We start from the raw sequence: 18243 nt of genomic DNA, 5'->3' as shown, positions 1-18243 counted from the left end.
ACCATGGGAATCCGAACTGCAAATGTTCAAGTCTCACAAAACAGCTATGATGTCTTCTGGGTATTATGGAATTCACTGTTTTAAAATTCACTGAATTATATCGTTTTTTTAATGCAGTCTTAGAATAACTCCACCACATGTATATATTCCTTCACTAATTTTTGTGTGTCTTCTCCAAGCAAGGTTTGCTTCCAGAGCATGTTGCTTGAATTTTAACGCTTTGGTACACAGAAACACAACGTGGCTATTGTCTGAGTGTTGTAACAGTGGAAATGAAAGCATTTCTATGTGCCAAAAATTGAATACCTGTAATTAAAGGTGTTCTGTTACTCAGCTATATGTTTTCAATGCTAACCAGTTCATGAAAATAAAATGCTGAAGGTGTATTAGCATGTATTGGAGTTGAGACACTCCAGTTCTGGCTGAGAATATAAGGCATGAATTTATGCAGCTCTTTACCTGCTTCACACAGCTCCAGTCTCTCTTGCCTTCAGGTGGTGTCTCCATTGTTACATTTGTTTGACTCGATGATCTTAAGGGTCTTTTTAAATCTAAATGCCTCTGTGATATGTTGGTGCAGGTGTATCCTTGCAGATGTATTTCAGCTATGCTGCTGAAATAAAAATGTAGGAAATTGTTTTGACAGGAAAAAAAAAACAAAACAGAAAAAGGTACAGTAATTTCACGAATACAAGCCGCACCAATTTGACTAAGATTTTGCTCCTAAACCGGAAATGCGGCTAATAATCAGGAGCGGCTAATACAACCTCAGAAGTGCCTGCCAGAGTGCTGAGCCGAGCAGCTGCAAAGTCGGCATTTTGCGATTGTTACAAATCACTACTCTGTTGCACCGCGGGTGGAGCCTGGCTCCCTGCAGGCAGCTCGGGGGGCGGGGAGAGAGGCGGGAGAGCTCTCTTTCCTCCTCTGCCACAGCCCAGGGGAGAGACGGGAGGGGGCGCGGCGCCGCCATTGCCGCGGCCCGGGGAGGAGAGGGGGGACCCGGGCCGCCCCTACCACGGCCCAGGGAGGGGGGGGGAAGCCCGCGCCGCCATTGCTGCGACCCGGGGAGGGGGGGGGGAAGCCCGCGCCGCCATTGCTGCGGCTCGGGGAGCCGACAGGAGCCCCGCGCAGCCATTGCTGCGGCCCGGGGAGCCGACAGGAGTCCCGCGCAGCCATTGCTGTGGCCCAGGGAGTGGGGGGGAAGCGCGCGCTGCCGTTGCTGCGGCCCGGGGAGGGGGGGGAAGCGCGCGCCGCCATTGCTGCGGCTCGGGGAGCCGACGGGGTGCTTTGTCCCCGCCCGCCGCCGCCGCGGCAGGAGCGGGGAAACTCCGTCCCTGCCCGCCGCCGCTGCCGTAGGAGCGGGGGAAGCTCCGTCCCTGCCTGCTACCGCAGGGCAGTGCCGACCCGGGGTGACCGAGCCCAGTGGCAGCGGCGGCCGGCCCCGAGCTGCAGCACCGGGCTGGGCCACCTGGCCCCGTCAGCGGCCCCTAGCGGGCCGAGCCTGCACAGCCTTAGCTCAGCCAGTAAACCCCGCCCTCCCGCAGTTCTGTTACTAATTGCACGCAGGTCCTCGCTGCGAACGACAGAGCGGCTTATATTCGGGTGCGGCTTATCTATGGACAAAAACCGAAATGTTTGCCAACACCCAGAGATGCGGCTTATACTCAGTGCGGCTTGTATTCGTGAATTTACTGTACTTTTCCCCCCTGCAAATATTTTCTTGGCATTTAGCATTATTCTTTAAAATTTGTGAAGTTTCTTTGCACTGAAGTGGCTGGTTAGGTGCATGATGTGCATTGCATTTCTAGCTCAGCCAGTGTTGTTACTTCTGGCCAAGCCATTTCACCTTGCTGGGCTTCCTCCCTCCAGGCTTCTGGGAGAGCATGAAGCACCATGACAGTTGAAGTGTTTTGTTGTCTGTTCACATTTCATTTCTTCCATCTGCAGTAAGTGGTAACATTGTTTAATTTGGAGATGGATGTAGAAAACAAGAGGTAATGTTTTTTGCACATGCTCTGTATACCTCTCTTTAAAAAGGAGTTTCTGAGCTGGTTTGTTCTGGTAGAAATCAGATATATATCAGGAATGGAGCAGTGATAATTTTTAATAAATATCATATTGATTTTTACACAGCCTCTCCAGCTGACAAATGTTTCAGTCTGTATCAGAAGAATTAAGAGATTAATCCACAGTGTCTTTTTTTTCTTCTCTGAAAGAATATTTGTTCACTTGTTAACATCAAAAACAAAAATTTAAAAATCATTACTCTTTCAGAAACAAGTATTTTCTATAAAGGGGAGTGAGTTCTTTTGCAGGTAACATAAGGACATGCAGCACTGCAGGCTGTATACTGACACAGACCAGCTCCAGGGAAGGAGCCACTGTGTGCTCCTCTCCGTCACTCTGAGATGTTTGTCAGTGCAATGTGTAACATGATGGCCAAAGGAGCTGCTTGGGCTACTGGAGTTTGCACTTGGACTTGCTCAGTATCTCTTATGACAAAGCAGTCAGCCATAATTTAGGAGACATCGTTTAAGGGACAAAATTTGATTTAAATAATGGCTATTGGTAGCTCTGGAAGAGCTGTTACTGGTGTACTCTGAATAAACAGCCTTTTAAAGACTTGCTTTAATAATTTTCATAAAACCTCTTGATGTTTTTCTGCTTTTGCTCATGATGGCTAGGGTCTGGGTTCCTGCAAGATCTCCATGCCCAGACATTTCCAAAACCTTCCTTTTCTTTTGGTTAGGACCATGCTGAAAAATACCAGTCTCCTGGCATGAACAGAGCAAGGATTTGTTTGCGGCATCAGAATCAGGAAAGCACTGCAGAGCCTGAGGTCCCCACGTGAAGTGAGGTGTGGGGGGCCCGACCCCTCTCCCAGCTCCCCATTTCATGGGCAGGATTTGTGAGCAATGCCTCTGGCTTTGGCTTGCCAGGTTGAGTTTGGCTGCATCTCCAGCTTGGACACCCAGTCTCCATGCAACAGCAGAGAGATGGAGATGATGGATAGAGCTGCTGGCCTTCTGTGTCACTCTTGGGCAAGACAGGCTTCTGAGAACTTGACTTCAACATCCCTGTCTGGGTGAAGGGAGTGCCTGTGTGTAGACAGTGCCTGCCAGTAGAGCAGCCACATGTCACAATGCAGATGATTGATGTATTTCTGGGGAAAAAAATAACCTGAAAAGGTGCTAAGCATGTTGGAGGTGGGCTGTGATGTCAAACTGCATATAGCATCCCTAGTGGGGACAATTATCAGCATAGGGTTTACTCTCTGTGCTGACTTCCTAGAAAGACTTTTATGGCTTTATTTAAATCTTGCTTGCATTTCGCTGCCAGATGCCTTGCTGCAGTGTTATTGATTAGCTTATGCAACATGAGGGATGCCAGTCTACTGCCACCAAAAAGAGCTCAGTCTGTGTCACAGTTGTGGCTGGCTGTTGTGGAGACAGTGAGGGATTTGGTGAAAGCCTCTCCAAAGCCTGCAGTGGAGCTGGAGAGTGCCCAGCCATCTAAGGCACAAATGGGGCTGCAAGCAATAGTATCCAACATATAAAAATGTTTAAAAGCTGGTGGAGCCCTAAAAGGGAGATTAAAGACCACAGAAATTATTTAAAACTCCCTTTGAAATGCTCAATAGTTCATAGACTATGCTGCTTTAGACTGAAGGCAGACAAAAGACATAATTTCTCTTTGTGTCTCCAGGACCCCAGGATGCCTGTGAGGGCAAATATTGTTGTGGATGCCTGCAAATGTGTGCAATTCATGCACCTCCACATCTGCCCAGGACCTCCTGGGCAGGCACAGCCCCACAGCCCTGATGTGGCACAGCCTGGCTGAGCCATCCCTGCCTGCACTGAAATGAGAGGAGCGTTCTCTTTTCCTGCCAGTGCTGAAATGTGAAGAGGGATTTTGAATGTTTTGTTGGTAGAGACAGTTGGAACATTTCAGGCTATGCCATTTGGTGTGTTTGCTTTTTTTGTAGCTTGGAATATATGCTTATACAAATATATAAATCAATGCCAATTTGAAACTTGTTGTTCAAAACCCGAAGTAGCACAAATCTGACATTATTTTGCCACCAGAAATTAAAATTAATTGTTTCAAATGCCAGGTTGAAACCACTCAACAGACTGAGATGTAAAAGACTATTTTGGTGACAGAGGCTCAGCCTTTCTTTGTGGAGTAAATTGTATCAGCACAAAAAATACATCAGTAATGCCACTGACATGCTTGAGGTGATGCCACCCAGAAGGACTTTGACAGCTGTGAGGAGTGAAGCTATGTGAATTCCATGAGGTTCAGCAAGGCCAAGTATAAGGTCCCATACCTTTGTCAGGGCAATCCCAAGAAGAAATAGAGGCTGGGCAGGGAATGGATTGAGAGCAGCCCTGGGGAAAAGGACTTGGGGCTCTTTGTGGATAAGCAACTCAACATGACCCAGCTTGCAGCCCAAAAAGAAAATCACATCCTGGGCTGCATCCAAAGCAGTGCAGGCTGAGGGATCCTGTCCTTCTACTCTGCTTTGATGAGTCCCCACCTGCAGTGCTGCATCCAGCTCTGGGTTCCCCAGTACAGGAGGAACATGGACTCTGTAGCTGGAGCAACTACAGCGGGTGGGCATGAACATGATCAGATATTTAAATTGAAAGAGATTAGTCTTAAATTAGTTTTAAGGAAGGAAATCTTTACAATGAGGGTGGTGAGCCCCTGCAACATGTTGGTCAGAGAAATTGTGGGTACCCCATTTCTGGAAGAGTTGAGTGACATTGGGGCTGGATCTCTGAGCAAACTGATCTAGTGAAAGGTGTCCCTGTTCATGGCAGGGGGTTGGACTAGATGATCTCTAAAGGTGCCTTCCAACCCAAACCACTCTATGTTTTTTTTCTAGAAAACTCAGTCCTATCTGTTTACTGGATGCTGTTATTTAGTCCTGTGCTGTCTTTCAAACACTTAAAGCCCGTGTATGTTTCTGGGCTTTGCAATAGCTTCTGCAGGGAGGTTTTTGAGATGTGCAGGCTGCAGGGAGTGAATTGGGGCTTTTTCTTTCCTCTCTGTGTCTCACAATTCATCACACACAGACTGTAAGCTCTGTGAGTGCTGGGGTCCTCCAGGCAAGGGTAACAACATTTTAAAGGTTTTCTTTCTTTCCACCCTTCACTGAGCATTATTCAACATGATTTCCACAGTCCTTTTGCTGTGCTGCTAGCCCAGCAGTCATCTTTTCCTCCTCACTGAGCTCAGTGTGAGATCATACAGAAGTTTATTAGTCTGAAAATTAGCCCTGAAAAGACAAAGAGCTGCCAGAGTGCCAGTACAACCACCATGTCTCACATCAATGTGGTCCCCAAGTCACCTCAGTTTTCCCACCATGTAGCCCCCACCGCACCTTGCTAGATCTGGCTTCTACCTAGCTGAAAGAGGGATCTGTTTTAAGTATGGGCAGGCTTAGGTGCTGCTTCTAACCTAGCAGGAGTGAGGTCCAGCAGCCACATGCTCCTGAGGGAGGTAGTTATGATGGTGCTTCAGATAACCTTGAAGAGGGAAGTGTATTAATTAATTTCCAAAATGGAAAACAACAAGCAGTGAATCCCTTTGTATTATTTATTTTTAAATTTAGTTTTTATACACTGACTGTTTTTATTGGTGATTCATCTGCTATGAAAGTTTACATCATAGCATCAGAGAAGTATAGGTCGTAGCAGGGGGAAAGAAGATAGAGCTCCAGATGCCTTGGCATCCGGTAAGATGGATGTAGCATTTCAGGACTATCCCAGATACACAGTATTCAGATATTTTAATCAAAAAGATAATTACAGGTACTTTTTTTTTCTTTTAGATTGCATGGATTCATGCCCACAGGTGCTTTTATTGTGAATCTGAGGAATAGAATTTATTAAGAGCTTGGCTTTCAAACAATAAACCTGCAATATTAGATTAATTCCATAGCAAATTATTCCCTTTGGAGCTGAGGAATACATCATACTCTTTCCATGATTTCCATCAGGTTTAGAAAGGATGGCAACTTGTGTGACCCGGAGCAATCTCAGGAACTCTATCTCCACTAAAAAAGCCCTCAAACATTCACCAAACACATGAGGAGGCTCACAGCCTCCCTGCAAAAAAGAAAACAATTTTATATTTCTTTCCAGTCTCAGACCACTGTTGCTTGGATCCAAATCTCATTCCAGACCAACATGGGAAATAACTCCATCACTATCACCAGAGGAAGTATGTTGCAAAAGCCCCAGAGTAGTTTTATTTAAAATGTTACTATCATAAAATTCCAGACTATGAAATGAAGACCTTGGATTCCCATTCAAACATTATCCATCCCCCTTTTTAAAATATATTGATACATAATCACAGAACATAAAACATGCTGCAATGATACAAATATATTTTTGATACAGAAATTACAGTACATTATAAACCATGAAAACAAATTGAGGCACTAGACTGAACATCAGTTCTGTTCTGCACTAGCTGTGAAGCTGATAGACTCGCTTTCAATGAACAAAAGAACACTTGCTTGTTTAGTAAACATAACTTTACAGGTCATATCAAACAATGTGCTTTGTTGTGAGACATCACCAGCGTTGCTGGTCCTTTCAGAACCACAACACACCTACACAACATGTGTCACTGCCACAATATGAAAAATAATAATTTTATTGAATGTACAACTCAACCAAAACCTCTTCAGTTATTAAATAAATAATTTTTTCATACAGTGGTTAGTTTATATTACACTGCATTGGCCATTAGGACAAATGAAGTTTAATAAATAATACATGGGAATATTTCATTTACGCCTCCGTTCGTAATTCTGTGCTACGCTCCCTTCGGAGGACCCTGCAAAAAAATGAAGCAGATTGAAGAACAAGGTACAGCCTAGCACGAACACCAACAGGCCCAAGATGTGTCAGAGACTGCAGCCAGCTGGCACCATCCCTGAGCTGCTTTGACTTGATTTTACCTCTCAGACTGCGCTGTCCTCCAGAAGGCTGAAGCTCTGAGCAGTGTTTTCCTCCTCTTGTCTGCTGAGCTGCTTGAAGCAGCATTAACTCAGAGTCCCTTTACCTCTCAGTAATTCATCTAACTGATGGGATCTAAGCATTCAGGTCAATTCGTGGTAGAGGGTTTCTCCACAGACATATTCCTGTGCAGTCAGCTCTTTGAAACTCTCTCTGCACACCAGCCCTGCGCACAGGGATAATTTTACTGTAGGCTGCGGCAGGAGGCGAGCTCCTCAGACGTACTCAGACTACCGTGCTGATAAGCTGCAGGCTAAAATAGTCCAAACTAACATATTTTATGCTTGGTAGTGGTAGATCTCTCCTCTTGCTTATTTAAAATGAGAGGGAAATCCAGAGAGCCGTTTTTGAGCAAGGCTGTGCCCAAACCAAGGACTGAGACATCAGTGTCCCCTTATCCTGCTTTGGCACCTGAGGCTGTAAATCAGCAACATGCTCACACCCAGGGGGCAGCATGGACTCCTGCCCATTACCAGGGAGCTCAGGGGCTTTTTGCAGAAGAAAATCACAGCATGGGCTAGTGGTCCTGCCCAGTTAAATATCTTCCAAAAGGGAGAAATGAAGGTAGTCCTAACACTTACTATTCCTGATCTTGCTTTGATTACACAGCCCTTAGGACCTATCTTCTCTAGTGGAGCAGAAAAATCTTACCATTTCCCCCTCAAGGAATCAGGCAGAAAAGCTATGAATTCTAGTTTTACCTCTCAGACAGGTGTTACATAGCCCAACAAAGTAAAACATCATTATTCCCTTTTGTTAGAAATACCACATAACAGTATCCTGACTATACCAGCAATTTTGAAATTAGGGCAATAAAATCTTCGCATTTTCTTAAAACATCTTCTGTATTTTACATTCTCACATTAATGTAAATGTAATCCCAGTGGAAACCAAACCCAATTTATTACTTACAGGCTATTTACTTTTGTGATAGCAGATATATTTACAGGTATTATGCATTTAATAGCTATTGCCACAGCAGAAAATTGTACAAAATTATTCCTGATATGTAGCAATTTGCAAAATAATGCAGAGAGCAATATTACCAGTCTTGATGGGGGTTTAATTGAAAATAAAAGTTACTGACAACCATAATTGCAGAATATAGATCACAGCATGTCTCCACATAATATGAAGGTGTCAGCTAGTAATTTAACTTTTATCATCCATTTAACAAAACAGTAAGAACTATTGAAGAGACATGAAATACATATATATTTTTTTATTTTTTTAAAATTCTTATCCTGGAGAATCAACTGTTACTTTATGGTTCACAATGAAGGATTTTCTCAGTACAGCCCTATAGCACAAGGAAGGAAGGTAGAGCTGTGGGGAGCCTCCCAGTTTCCCACAGGAGTTCTGCGTATGAGGGGACAGGAAAATTCTGCTCTGTATAGATGCTATGGGGAAAATAAGTTCACAGTATCCATTCAGAGTTTAAAATGCCTTAGGTGAAGTCAAAAGCTGAAAGAGACTGTGAATGTTTAACAGCCTGATCTGCAGAATGACGTGATGTTAATGGTAAAGTTTTGTTCTTTCACCTTCTACTCCAAGTATTAGGAATAAGGATCTCCAGAGAAGATATTCCTTTACCTGATGGGATCTGGATTTAGATCACAAGTTAAGTGAACCTTGCATTTTCAGCCTCCAAATTTTTCTTGATATGTCAGTAAAATTTAGGCTTTTTTCTTTTATTACCACTTTGGGGATTAGCAGAATATGCAAGGACAGGGCAGTAATGAAAGTGCTCTGGGGAATTCTACCTGAGCTTGCCTGCAGCTTTCCAGCCTGGTCATTTCAAGCGTTGAAGTGAAGTGAAAAATCTTGGGTAACAAAGAAAGTCCTGATTGTTTTTCAGAGAGCTCTGTATCTACATTACATGAAAACTGCTTCTTCCATCCGCTGTGAGAGAACAAAGAGGCAACGGAATGAAGAGGCTGTATATCACCAAGTATCAGATTTAGTCAAATACATACCAGAATTTAAAGATCTTTTGCCCATAAGTCCAACAAAGGAGTCTGTTTTATGCCCTGAAAAAATATATTTAGGGGTGTTTTAATACATTTTAACTAATCAGGCTTTTAAAATAACAGGTTCTTGCAAGGAAAGAAGACAGGGTCCAAAACTGTTTATATCACAGACCAGTTGTTCACATCACTCTCAGACACCAGAGAAGGAACAGCAGTCTGACTAAACAGAATAAACAGGATAGACCAAGGCACAGGCCAGTTGGTGGACATCTTCTCATTACCTTAGACAGACCTTTGGTTTTGGGGTTAAGTATAATGGAAAAACAATGGCCACTAACAGTACAAATCTTATTTCTCTCCCAGTACAATTCCTACTGATCTGAGCAAATGCACAAGAAGGCAGTGTCTTGGTATAGCCTGCATCTGTGTGATGCATCTCTTCCACCTGTTGTTATTTCTGTAACATGGAAGAAAATCCTCCCTCACAGTTCAGGTCGAGCTCTTGCTGAAGGGGCCAAGGGGACTCTGTGTCTGGACACGTCTGAGCTAGACAGCCTGGCTCTATTTTTGGAATATTTATAAGTTCAGGTATTACCTCCCTGTCCCATTAGTAATTCTCAAGTCACTGGAAGTGTAGAGGATAAATTACTCTAAGTTTAGGCCTACAGTACAGGTTATACAGTACAGGTTATAGTAGTAGCCGTAGTTTCAGATAAGGAATGAAAATGAACTGTTCTTCTTTTTCTAAACTGACTTTTGAGACAGAATAGAAGTATCTCTTTGGAAAGAATTTTGCTTGGTGAATTCATAGACAAAGCAAGATACTCAGACCTCACATGTATTAATTCAAGCTGAAGCAGCTTCAGAAAACTATAATTTTTTTACTTTAGTCAGCAGCTAATTTGGCATGAGCTTTGTATCAGATTCTTTATTTGGTCTTCCAAGACATAACCCTAGAGGAAGCATCTTGTGTATAGTAGAACACTGGGACATTTGCTGGCCTCCATGGACAGAGGAGGTTTCACAGATCCTGTGATATATAAGATCATGTTTACTTAATAAAAATTTTCCAGTTTCTCTTTAAACGTCTTGAGCAAATTTCAGAAAATAAAACTACCACTGTGCAGAGCAAGGTAACACCCCAGTGTTGATATCATCTCCTGCTTGGTGTTACACAGAAGCAGAGCAAGGCACACTTATTAATGGGACAAGATATGGCTCTTCATATGGCAGCACATCATCAATCAGCCCTTTCTGTGAGCAGGAGTCTGATTCTCAGACAATGCTGAGAGCACAGACACAGCATCTCTGATATGAGGACACAGGCACTCCCATGAAAGCATTCTTGGGGACTTGGGAATTCATTATTCTAATTTTCCAGATTTTGCCATCTTAATTGCTCCTCTCAGAGTCTGGCAGTAAGCCTGCCTTGCCAACGAGAAAGGCTTACAAAATCCTCCCCTTGGGAAATAAGAGAGAGCTGCAACATCCGCACATTAATATGGATTGAAATCTCAAAGCTTGCAGCAGCTCAGATGAGATACAGGCTCACAGTGGCACTGAAGGGGAGTTTTCAATTCTCTAACAGATCATTTATCCACCAGTGGTGCTGCCAGTCCCTAGCTGAAATCAGTCACCTTCTAAATAATCCTGTCAAATACACTATTCTCTATTAGAAAATCTTCTAATGATTAGTTAAAATATTTGTATTTTTAAACTTACTTTTGTGAGAGATCTGGCCATATCCTGATTCGAAGAGGAAAGAGAAAAAGGACAAAGAGTTGTTAGAAAAGAATTGGCTTATACATATGATGCTACTGCAGTGCTTTAAAAAAATCAAATAGAAGAACGAACCTACACATATTCCACTTAAAGAAATTAGGGTGATGGTTTACCACTGCATTTCTCTTTGAAGAGACTAAAAAACTTGTTTCAGCTTAACCCACACAATTTAGATTAGTTCAGCTCCAATTTTTTAGATCAATTATTGGTTCAGTAAACATGTAGAAAACGTGACAATAATTGTATACTGAACCCATTTCCACACTTTGATGATTTGGTGGCATGTATACTGACCTATGAATTATCTTGCTATCATTTACTGGGATTTATATACTGTAACAGGTACACACTTAAGATTTTAAAGCCCTCTCTTTCCCAATCAGCGAGTTTCTCACACAAAACTTAAAAGAAACAACCGAACAAAAAAGCCTAAACCCAAAGTACCCTCACGGCAGCCCACGAAGAGATCCCGATCCCGAACGATAACCGTGTAAGGTTTGGGCAGGCACTGGGAGAAGAGGACAGCCCCCCGCCCCACTCACCGGCATCCCGCTTGCCCATGAGGCCGAAGAACTGCTGGGGCCGGGGTCTCCGGGCCATCCTCTGCAGGAAATGCTCCAGGGGCAGCGGCAGCTCCTCCTGCGGGGCGACAGCGGCGGCGCTCAGTGCGGACCCCCCGCTCAGTCCCGCCCGCACAGAGCCCTGGCTCCCCACCCCGCCGGGGCTCACCTTGGCCTGCTCACTGTCCGACCAGTCGGACCAGTAGCTGAGGTCGTCGGTGGTTCCCATCTCCTCGGCCAACGCCTGCGACGAGACCAGGAGGAGCACGGCGAAAGCCAGCGGGAGCCTCATCGCCGCCTCGACGTCCTGCGGGGCACAGGTGGGAGCGCTGTGGGACCCCGGCACGGCTCCGCACACCCCGGCACGGCCCCCCGCACACCCCGGCACGGCCCCCCGCACACCCCGGCACGGCCCCCCGCACACCCCGGCACGGCCCCCCGCACACCCCGGCACGGCCCCCCGCACACCCCGGCACGGCCGTGGGCACTGCTGGGGACACACTGCCTCGCCCGTACAGCGAGTTACACCGGCACCCCGAATGGATAGACACACACCCCGAATGGATAGACACACACCCACACACACAGAGGGGCACACAGGTCGCACACACACAGCCAGCGGTGCCCCTTCACACACTCACGGTGAGGACATAAATACACCCTCACACGTCCAGGCACATCTAGGATTCACACCTTCCCAAAGATACACGCGCAGCCGGATACATCCCCCTCGTACACACATCCAGGTACATATGCATCCACTTACGAACCCATACAAAGAGCTACATACCTTAAATGCTCACACCCACTGTAGTTGTCCACACACACAAACACAGAGACACACGTGTCCAGAGGTGCACCCTCATCCCTTTGTACATCCAGACAGACACGTAAGGACAGGCACGAAAACATGCTGCACATCCAGAGGCACGCACTTACGGACACAGAAGCACCCACCCCCAGAGAGGCACACACAGACAGACCGGGACGAGAATGTACACACGCACACCCCCTCACAAGCACGGGACAAGCGGACCCCTCGCACACGGGCACGGCCGGGCTCCCGCAGCGCACGCACCGTCTGCAGCGGGGAGGGCGGGCGCTGCTCTCCGAGCGCATTGACCGGCTGCGGGAGCGCTCCCCACTTTATATACCTGGAGACGGGGAGGGCAGAGGCAGCCTCATTTGCCTAAGTGCAATTACCCCCGGTTTTATCGTCCCAGCCCCGCGACAGCCCCCGCCCCGGCGAGCAGCGCCCGCCCCCCGCTCCGGCGGCGGCTCTGGGCTGTGCCCGGGGCCAGGCAGTGCGGGCCGGCCGGGCGGCTCCCCCCGCTCCCCCGGCTCCCTCCGCTTCCCCCGCTGCTTTCGCTGCAGCTCCGTGCCCTCGGGGCCGCCCCGCACCGTCCGCGGCCAAGGCGCGTCCCGGCGGCGGGCGAGGGTGCGGACGCGGGGTGTGGGTGTGGGTGTGGATGCGGGATGCGGGATGCGGGTGCGGATGTAAGGGTGCAGATGCCTCTGCCTCCCCGCCCCGCTCCCCCAGGGCACGGGGTGCTGCTCTCCGCTGCGAGCGGCACCCCCGGAATGGAGGGCAGCGGTAAACGAGAAGGGAGCCCTTCAGAGGGGCAGCGTCCCGTGCCCGGGTCTGTTCCCTCTCCCGGGTCTGTCTCCCCCGTGCTGCTGCTCAGGTAGCCCCAGTCCCCCGGGACTAAAAGTGAGGGATGCACGAAGCTGAGGAGGGCACTGGCCGGGTGGGTGCCGGCTTGGGGCAGGTCTGGTGTGTGTGTGCCCCTGCAGAGGGGCTGCCGCCGCTGGGCAACAGCTGGCACCGCTGGGCTGCTGCTGTAGAAGGCGAACGCCTGCACTGGAAAGAGAACTGAGCCAGTCTCTCCAGCAGCACAACCCTGCCGGCGTCCTTCCCCTGTGACAGCTTTGCGCTGCTGCTGGCATTCGGCTCAGGTAATTGTTTAGGTTATTATCTCTTTCACGGTTACCCCATCTTATTTCTCCAAGGTCCACTGTGCATGAGGCTTCTCAGTTAACCTTGGTGGTCCCTCAGCCCCTGTGTTATAAGCCTAAAACAGGCAGTCTGGATAGAGTTTAGAGGGAATTAACAATCTTTCTTTGATAACGAATTAGATGCTCAGGAGCTCCTTGGTACCACTTCCTGCTCCAGGATGTGGTAAATCTTCTCTCTAAGGATTGTGCATTGACATATAATTGTGGATCCAAGGGAGACTCCGAAACTTCTTTAAATAAAGACGTGGTTAATATCAGGCCTCCCTGTTAACCAGAAATGCTCCTCAAAACTCAAAGCACTCCCCAGAACACAATCAGCCAGGAGACTCTTCCAGGTTCTGAGGGTGTCTACACTTTGTCTATAAGATTACCCTTAAATAAGAAAGACTGTGGCCCTGAGCTGAGGGTCACTCTGATCAACATGGGCTGCTTGAAAGTGTGGTCAAGAAATAGTGGTTTAGAGAAGGGACTTCATGCAGCACAAGCACCTCCAGTGGGCACCTCTGTTGAGGCCTCGAGCATGGGTGATGAGAATGCTCCTTATTCTATCAACAAACTAGCAGAAACTACAGTGTTTATCAACTCTGGAAACCCAAACCGTCAGATTTTCATGCTGCAGCACTGCAGCATTCCCTTTGATGTGTGAACTTTGAAGTCTCTTGAAGAAAAATAGTTTTCTTGTAGTTTTGTTTATTATTTTGTTTCTGTTAACTATAGTGACAAAAGGGCACTGGTCAGATATATCAAACCAGGCTTGCCAATCCAACAAATGTTCCTGAAGCTCATGTCTCTCAGAAATCCTGAGAACTCCCAACTTCCTACGAAGTCAATTTCTATCACTTGTGAGTCCATGGAAAATACAAGTTTGTACTGAAATATCCTATCTGTTCTAATTCTCTAATTCAACATTTTACCAAAATGGATGTAACCATAACTTGACCTATGAAATTACAGTGATCTTCATTTTTGAGAGACCAAAAGAAGAAAAATTAAAAAAGGGTCCTTCCCAGTCTTCAGAGAATTTAATGAATTCAAATGCTTTATCTCAGACTTATCTAATAGTTTGGGTGGAAGTGAAAAACTGATTAATAGCTCAAGCTCACTTTTCTCTTTCTCAATTTTAGAATAAATTTGCTGCTTAATCTTTTTTTGACCTGACATAGCCAGACATTGCACTATGAACTTTTCAGAAAGTGAGCAGATTTCATGGTTAATGAGCAAAGCTGATTCCTAGGAAGATTATCTGAGTTCATTGTTTTCATGTGAAAAGGGCATAGAAGATTGAAATTAGGAAGCAAGCTGAAGCTCCTGCCTTTGTGCTGCCCAGTCCCTATCCTAGGGACGTATTAGGTGTATCCTAGGGATGTGCCCTTTGTTTACAAACAAAATCTTGTTTCACATATTCGTTCACAAGGCCCTCAAAGCTATAAAGCTACCTCTTCCTCAGACATGGTAGTAGCATCTTTATATCTATGAGCAGCCTTGTTGAATGCATATCTGAGCTCAAAGGCAGGTACAAGGTGTCTGTGGTGAATATTCCTTCTCTACCCCTACTCAGGGCACAGACCCCACACCTCTGTTACAGTTAGACCTTGTGATTTCCAACAGACTGAAGATTTTTGGTCATGAATCAAGAGACCATTAGGTCCAAAAGACCCAAATAAGGGTTGACAAATGACAAATAAGTTTCCTGTGAAGTGACACAGAAAGCTGCCTCCAGAGGCCTTATTCAGACATTTCCTTAATAAGGATTAGGAACTGGACTAAAGGCACTTGTTGTGGCTTGAATCTCAACACTAATGGAAAACTATTTGAGAAGCAATTGCCTGTGAAACACACTTCAGAGAATTGGTTTATCAGTAGGCTTAATGTGATACCTCCTTGTGATGATCCTTGTTTTATTTTAATTTTCTGATGATGTTTTGGTTTCCAGTAAAAAAGTCTAATCATTAAATGATAAGTTACATTGGCTGCTATACCCCGTGATTCTTATACCATTAAGAAACAGCTAATGTGTGATGGGAGAATAACAGATTACATGTGCCCATGTAAGATTTTGTGCAGAATGCAGATTTGGATTTTTTGAGTATGCACAGTTTCAGAGCACTTGACATGAAATGAATGCATCTATCATTGTGGATAGATATCTTCAGTGGTCTTATGCTATACAATTGCAGACTACATATTTAAACCTAGAACCTAATTCCTGTGTACATTGAGATCACTTTTCATCGCTTTACCAGGGGCATTCAAGTAACAGAGACAGCCCCAGAAGAAATTAGGGATGAGATGCAGCCTACCTGAGCACAGTGATCCTCCCTGTACATATACCACACCTCAGCTCTGATTTTGATTGTTACAAGAAGACTGGAAATGTTCTTATCCAAAGACACAACTTTATAAACATTGGAAAGAGAGACTGTGATTGATGACCTCCTGAATTTTTCATAGGTATGTGTCTCCGGGGAAAATAGAATGATTTCGATTGCAGATGAGGGCTCTTTGTAACACAATGATTCATTTTGCCACCATAAGATTATTTATTTGCAATGCATCCAAGTGGCATTGGAAAAATTAGCAGAACTCACCATAGCATCCTATTTTCTATTTAAGTGTGGACAGACTATTGAATTAATTTTTCACCCTTCTTGTGTTTTAAATCTAACATTACGAATTTGTCATCTTCAATTTTTCCTTTAATGAAGATTTACATTTTCAGAGCATATGCTTGTACATATAAATGCATGTGAGGCATATGTGGTAATTACGCATCTCTCTCTCTCTCTCTTTTCCCCTCTATCCATCTATAAAGAATGAGTTCTTATTCTTCTGTCTAGGCTCAATTATACTGTGCTCATGGGCAGGCAAGGGGGGGAGCAGTGAGAATTGCACGCCACAGGAATGCCCTTTCTTGGGCAGGCACAGGCAGAAGCAAGGCTGATCTCACAGTTACTGAATCACCTGCTAAGAGCTGAAAATGCAATGTTGGTCTTCAACTGCCTCTTTGAAAAGTTAACAGGTTTCCCCACTCTTCTTGTATCTGTCATCTTTTATACTCCCAACACTGCTCTCCACCCTACCCACCCACTAGTATCATCACATCTTACCTAAAGTGAGCTTCCTTTACCCTGATCTGAGGCTCACTTTTGTCCACACTAAGCTAGACATGAAGCTGGGATGTGGGACCAAATGGAAATAAATGTCAGGGTATGAAAATGCTGAATTTAAACCTACAACATGAATGTTGCAGAGAAGGTTATCCCCTCAACCTAATATCTCTAGAGTCAATCATCTGCAAGGGAAGTAATTGCAGTCCTGTAGAGCTTCTTGGGCTCGAGAGAGAGCATGTCCTTGGAGAGGAAAAAGCACTTTCTTCCATCTGTTTGGAGATGTCTGAGAAACAAAGTTGTGCAAAGCCATCTCTACATCTGCAGCAACTATGGGGGAGTTGGTGAGGAGAAGGGCCTCTAGAGGCATTTCTAGATGTGTATTATTTCAAAACAACTGCGAGAAGAACTGGATTTGGTACCTGGAGATGCCTTGCCATAACTCTCCAAATGGTTTTCATAAGAAAAATGAGAGATACAATATTTGCTAAGCATTTCAACAGCAAATACAGGACAGTACTCCTCTCACAAAAACAGTGTCTGTTGCTTATAACCATGAAACCAGGGGGTTTTTTCGCATTTGCCATCACCAACAAGATTGCCAGGAAAAACCATGAAATATGGTACAAAATATTTCCAAAGCTGAGGCAAACTGCGAGCATCACTGCTCTGAGCTTGACCTGGGAAAAACTGCAATTTGAACTCTCCTCACAGTTCAAAAGGCTCAGAGCAGCCAAGGAGCAGATGCTTGAGAGGAATTAAGTTTGTCACTCTTGGAAGAAAACTGACAACATCACTTCATTCTGATGCAGAGATCCTGTTTTGTCTCCAGAATACTTACTGGTTTACAAATATATGTATAAATCAGTTGATTTGTTTCAAACCAAACCTTCTGAGTCTGAAGATCACTCTTTAGGGCTTTTTGCTTCAGTTGTCCAAGATTATTTGTAAACTACCTCACAGTGACCTGTGAGGGTAAAGGAGGATTTAGACTTACTTTGTCAACAGGTGAAAGTAAAACCCTGGCTTATAATCTGGGCTCAGTGCACCTTCTGTAAAGCTTTTCTGTAGGAAGGACAATCTTTTCTCAGAGACTGACCTCAGCCTTAGCGAATTTTGCAGATGGATCATCAAAGTCTGTGTTCAACCAGAGCATCTTCTATCTGATCCTGCCACCAGAACCTGTCCTCACTGCACTGACTCTGTCTGGCTCCTGCTGAGGACAGAAGGGGTGGAGGACAAGGGTCAGGTTGGAGGGATAGCCCAGGAAGTGGAAGAGCCCTGGTCCATGCCATGGGAATACACAACAGCACTGCAAGGTTATCTGGGAAACCCATGCTCACACCACTCACACCACTGTCCCACCCAGTCTGTTTAGATCTCTGTGCAACAACAGCTCTCAGTGGCTGGGCACAGGGAGGGGTGGCCTCACCGCCCACCCCCACTTCCAGACCTTCTCCTGCATGGATGATGAGGCATGTCTTACACTGGCTCCTTCAGCCAATTCCCCACAGCATCTCAGTGCTCGTTGCAACAGCAAAAAAGGAATAGCTACTCATGGCTGCTACGATTTCTGATTAATTGAAACACTTTCTTAACTCGAGATCAAACACTGATGAATCATCCTCTTCTCTAAGCTATATTAAAAACTGGATAATTTATATGACTATACTTTCATTGAATATTAATAGTTTTCTCAGTAACTCAGTATATTTGAATAACAGATTCAGAAATCAGCAGGATAAAAGGGCACAGTTTTGGCAAAATTTAA

General features: G+C 45.4%; 1 protein-coding gene across 3 annotated transcripts; it reads right to left on the bottom strand.

Moving 5' to 3' along the window:
- Positions 1–6232: 6232 nt before the first annotated feature.
- On the bottom strand, positions 6233–12564 carry TAC1 (tachykinin precursor 1). 3 transcript variants are annotated; one of them, XM_033073867.1, is made up of 6 exons: positions 12504–12564; positions 11519–11656; positions 11332–11428; positions 10730–10753; positions 9014–9067; positions 6233–6855 (listed from the first exon to the last, which is right to left on the bottom strand). In XM_033073867.1, the coding sequence occupies exons 2-6, from the start codon at positions 11639–11641 to the stop codon at positions 6806–6808; spliced, it is 348 nt and encodes a 115-aa protein (XP_032929758.1). In that variant the 5' UTR covers positions 11642–11656; positions 12504–12564; the 3' UTR covers positions 6233–6805. The 3 variants fall into 3 exon arrangements, with proteins under 3 accessions (XP_032929758.1, XP_032929747.1, XP_032929769.1); XM_033073856.1 differs by having other exon boundaries at positions 12428–12533; XM_033073878.1 differs by lacking the exon at positions 9014–9067 and having other exon boundaries at positions 12428–12509.
- Between the last annotated feature and the right edge of the window lie 5679 nt (positions 12565–18243).

Source organism: Catharus ustulatus, chromosome 1 (assembly GCF_009819885.2).
Source record: "Catharus ustulatus isolate bCatUst1 chromosome 1, bCatUst1.pri.v2, whole genome shotgun sequence".
NCBI classification, from domain to species: domain Eukaryota; kingdom Metazoa; phylum Chordata; class Aves; order Passeriformes; family Turdidae; genus Catharus; species Catharus ustulatus.
The sequence above is the reverse complement of the archived record's forward strand: the minus strand, read 5'-3'. Positions and strand labels throughout refer to the sequence as shown.

Excerpts from the sequence above, each read along its gene's own strand:
- TAC1 (XM_033073867.1), bottom strand. The coding sequence starts at position 11,641 with ATGAGGCTCCCGCTGGCTTTCGCCGTGCTCCTCCTGGTCTCGTCGCAG. Across the intron at positions 11,429-11,518 it reads CGGACAGTGAGCAGGCCAAG|GAGGAGCTGCCGCTGCCCCT; the intron begins GTGAGCCCCGGC and ends GTCGCCCCGCAG. Across the intron at positions 9,068-10,729 it reads TGGCCAGATCTCTCACAAAA|GGCATAAAACAGACTCCTTT; the intron begins GTAAGTTTAAAA and ends ATATTTTTTCAG.